Raw genomic sequence first — 4,671 nt, forward strand, 5'->3', positions numbered from 1 at the left:
CACGCATTTTCACCAAAACGGTCGTATTTAAAACGTTTTGTTCTCGTCTGGACTTCGTGTCTCAGCAACGGTAACATCCTGTGAATTCTACGGCTTACCACCCGAGCGCTTTGTACACTTTAACTCGAGGATTTATAGAGCTAGTATACTGTAGTTCACCGATGAACAGGCCCCTAATTGCTGCCTGCCTGCCTTCATTGTGTTTTGTGTGTGTGTGTATGTGGGTATGAGTCAGATAAAATAAACCACATGGTGCGTGTGTGTGTGAGTGAGGAAGCTGAACGTTTACTATCTCCTTGTGTGGTTTGGCAGCAGCTCTGTTGGCACGGGGGCGTGTGCAACGGGCATCCGTCTGGGCGCGAGGCAGGCCTGGCACGCCGCTCAGCCCCCCGCGAGGCTGCATTGAGGGTGGGATCAGAGCAGGAGTCCGCCAGGCTCTTGTGTGTGTGTGTGAGTGTGTGTGTGTGTGTGTGTGTGTGTGTGTGTGTGTGTGTGTGTGTGATTAAATCGTAATCGCATATGTTTGAATAGGTTCTCCATTGTTCTGCTTGTCACTTGCATTGCACTGACCGCTCTGCATGTTGCTTCTCCATTCACAACTCTATGACCGAGTCCGTGTGTGTGTGTGTGTGTGTGTGTGTGTGTGTGTGTGTGTGTGTGTTCCCTAATCATTTCTTCGCCGAGTTAACACAAGACCGTTTCATTCGACCTTTTGTGGTCGTTTATAATTGCGATGTGCGATCCAGCCATGCCGAAAGTAACACAATCGCATGCGTACCACCGTGGCCCGATGCCATACCTCCCGTCTCTGGTAACAAGCGAAGCAGAGCTGAGCTGGGCTGAGCTGGGCTGGGCCTGGTTAGCACTTGGACAGCGGACCACCCTTGGAAAATGAAGTCGCCTCTGGAAGTGTTTTGTTCGTCAGAGGCCAGTGGAGGATGTTAGTTCCTTAACACGCCAGCGTTTGAGCCTGCATGGAGGTGTTGGAGAGCGTAGGGCTCTTACACTCACTTTTCCTGACTGTCGCAGTTATGTGTTATTGATTGGATGCTATTAAAGCTCAAAGACAGAGGTAATGGGAAATGGCAGAAAGACATATGCTCCGTCTATTTTCATTTTAACTGCAACTTCCCTAGGATAATAATAACAATGTGTTTCTTCCAGATGACATTAATCACATAACTAATACTGTTTCCGTCCACATGTTGCTATGGTTGTTGTTGAGTTTATTCTTGTGGTCCCAAGAGACCCCAGTCTGTAGTCCTTGTATGTTGAATATGTCGGCAGGACGAGGGTTAACGGAAGACCGCACGCCCATTTACAAATGAATTAGCTCACGTTAAACGACTTCATTTATTTCAATCGCGTCCATGTTTCCACCAATGTCTCTTCATGTGCAGCTGGACCGTCTTTGCTCATTGCCTCCTCCAGCTCCTGGACCTGTTATTGCGTTGCGAACATTGAGGGACGTCATGTTCCGACATCAGTGGCTGGGAAATAAAGGTGACTGCAACGCTGAACGTTTTTCATATTAGGAGGGTTGACTTCTTCCTGTGGAGATATTTGGAGACTTTTATCAGCTCTCTGAACCCGTCTGGTGGCCGAGTGTGTAAAACATGCCGGTGTTTAAACTCACTGAAGCCACTGTTGCTTCATCACTGGCAGAACTCACTTCCCTCCAGCAATGAGCTTGCATCACTCCTGCTGGGAATGATTATAGGAAAATCAAAGAGGAATGGTCTCCAGTTTACATTTTCAATATTGTCAGGTTAGGTCTGGGCTTAGGTTTATTAGTGTTGCAATATGAAATCAACCACGAACCATTATTTTCTACATAAAGAACACAGTTCTATATGAAGAAGTCGCTGCACGTGTTTTGAAATATACAATATGGGAGCAAAATGTACTTTGTGCTCATGTGCGCTTGTTTGAAATATTTTTAGAAATATATATATATATATATATATATACATATATACATTTTCCTTGGAGAGACGTGGAAGAACCTTCCTCCAGCAAGGCACAACGTGGCATCTATACTGAAAGCTTTCCTTTATTCCTTCCATTATTGCAATAGTAATCCTGATGACTTGGCATATGTTACCAATTGTTAATAGGTCAATGTCATATATATTACGTTTTAGACATTGTGACAATAATGAAATTACAGTTTTCTAATAATCTCAGTTGTCAACAAAACACCAAGCTATTATTACATTTACATGTTTTTTTCTTTTTTAAGATTGTCCCATTTGTGAGAAAAACCTTTGAAATAAACTAATAAAATAGTCACTGTGTAATTAAAGTAAAGGTCCGTTTGAATCTTTAGTAACTTGGGTCTTTCCATAAATCTTGTGCAATAACTAAATTCCCTTCCCTCCTGCCACTCTGTGAAAACCCTTCTGACCGGAGTCCTTCAACTGATAACATCTATGTGGACAAACAGAACCATGAATGGCTCCTCATCGGTCGGAGTAAACAGCTGACTGAAGTTTGTTATTCTTTCAATATGAGAGGATCATCAGTATTTTGATAAATTGCTTGGATTTTACACAACTGAATGTAGAGGTCTACTGATTACATATTTATATTATCCCCACACATACAGTAGACAGACCATTGGCCAAATCTTCTTCTTTTTTTTGCCTTCTGTTGAACACATTATTTTAAGCAATCCTTCAGCAATCAGAATTGCTGATGTCACTATCAGCAATTCTTAAAACTACTGTTTGAACTATTTAATTTGATCCTATCATGATGAACACAGTGTCGTATAGTTTTCAGAACATCTCTTCATCTATACTTCATCATATTTGTTCTTCATGTGTGGTATTTATTGGCTAAATGAAACACTGTGTTTTGACTGGAGTGGTTGGATAGAAATGCTGCTGGAACACAAGTCAAAGTTTTAGTCTTTATCCCAACTGGTTAATTGTTTCTGCTTCATCTTAGTAATTAAAACCACTCAGTTAGTTTCTACTGTTTGATGGAGTGTTTTCTGACACAGTGTAATCTAAGTGATGCAGAAGATATGTTAGGAGTGATAACTCCTACTGCACTGTACTTTGGCTCTGAGTTATGCTCTGCTTCATGCTCTTAGATGCTTGTTTGGAAAAGGAAATGTACTTATGACTTCTGGTGACTAGTAGTTCTTTTGATTACCAATGTTGAAAGCACTTATTGTAAGTCGCTTTGGATAAAAGCGTCTGCTAAATGACTGTAATGTAATAACTGTGTTTCCCAAATGAGGGACAGTTCAGGACAGATACTTTAGAAGAAAGAGGAGTAGTTTGTATTAATGGTAGAAGGATGTTTTGTGACAATTAAAAAGGTATTGATCATCCACTTTAATAGATATTCAGCAAAATATGAGGATGATACAGACACATCACTGAGCAAGAATTGTGAACATCCAGAAACATCCTGAACATTATTTTCTTCAAGACAAATTACAAAATGAGTGGATTAGTGTCTTCTGTGAAAAAGCTCCAATTGAAACACTTTAACACACGTTCATGTAGTGACGCTAACGTTTATTGTGATAATACACTGCAGTATCAGATATTTAGAATAAAATGAGTGGACGTACATGCACATTAACTACAGCATGAACAAAAATCTGAATTCCACAAATATGTTTTTTTTGGATCAGGACTCCTCAGAACCTGCAGCACAATCCACAGACGCCGGGTTGACAGCAGCCGCAGCAAACTTTGCACTTAATGCCGCGCTTCTCTCTGTTGTTATACGGCATCTGTGTGAGAGGTGAAAGACATGATCGATGTGTTCATCTCCAGCATCATCACTCACTCTGTTTACTCTCTCTCTCCTTCAGAGAGCATCAGGACACGTGGTGGGGAAAACACATCCACTTCCACTTAAATGAGCTCGCTGTGTTCGGCCACATTCATTCGGTGAACTCGACGTACCTTCCATGAGTCCACTGATGTCTCCTCGTGTTCAGCAACTGGGTGGTCAATGCTCATTGGCTCCTCCAGCTCCTGCACCTGTTGATGAATCGTGCTCGTTTAGAATAGGAGCCACATTTTAGGACCCGGACAGAACATTTAGAGATGATAAGTGAGTATAAGTCAAGTTCTTACCTCAGCGACTGGGACAGCAGAGCTCTGCTGAATAGAAATAAAGGCGAGCACGACGGCCACTGCAACAGCAACACTGAATGTCTTCATCTTAGCGCGGTTTGACTGGTTTCAGTTTTCAAATGAAGTAGATTTCTTCAGATCTTCTGGTGACTCTTGTCAGCTCCTCTGAGTTCTCCTGTCTGATGGCTGAATGTGTAGAATGTGCTGGTATTTATACTCACTTGGACCACTGTTGCCTCACCACTGACAGCACTTGCCACACTCCCTATTCCCAGCATCCCTACGTGATCCTGTGAATGGGGAATTCCTGAAAACTGGGAAATGCTCTGTTTTTTGTTTGTCACAGTTTTTGTCCAACATTAAATCAACAGTTACTTTTTTTATTGTCTTACGTGCTTAGAAGTACAGTTCAATCATACAGCATGCTAATATGTAATCGATCAAAGCTAAAATGTGACAAAGCTCAATGGAAACAGACTTGATAAAGAATAAATCATGAGGTGTGAAGCGTGACTTCACTGAAGAGACGGAGGAAACCAACACAGATCTGTGTGGAGCGATGTCGTTT

At 41.9% G+C, this 4,671-nt stretch overlaps 1 protein-coding gene across 1 annotated transcript; it reads right to left on the reverse strand.

Annotated features, from left to right (window-relative positions):
* Positions 1–3,512: 3,512 nt before the first annotated feature.
* Positions 3,513–4,278, reverse strand: LOC137887224 (hepcidin-like). The gene is made up of 3 exons (XM_068730056.1): positions 4,104–4,278; positions 3,930–4,007; positions 3,513–3,754 (listed from the first exon to the last, which is right to left on the reverse strand). Exons 1-3 carry the CDS (start codon positions 4,188–4,190, stop codon positions 3,659–3,661), a joined length of 261 nt encoding a protein of 86 aa, XP_068586157.1. The 5' UTR covers positions 4,191–4,278; the 3' UTR covers positions 3,513–3,658.
* Positions 4,279–4,671: the final 393 nt, after the last annotated feature.

This window comes from Cebidichthys violaceus, unplaced genomic scaffold (genome assembly GCF_023349555.1).
Source record: "Cebidichthys violaceus isolate CVI_PGR_0920_01 unplaced genomic scaffold, fCebVio1.0.p SCAF_49, whole genome shotgun sequence".
NCBI classification, from domain to species: domain Eukaryota; kingdom Metazoa; phylum Chordata; class Actinopteri; order Perciformes; family Stichaeidae; genus Cebidichthys; species Cebidichthys violaceus.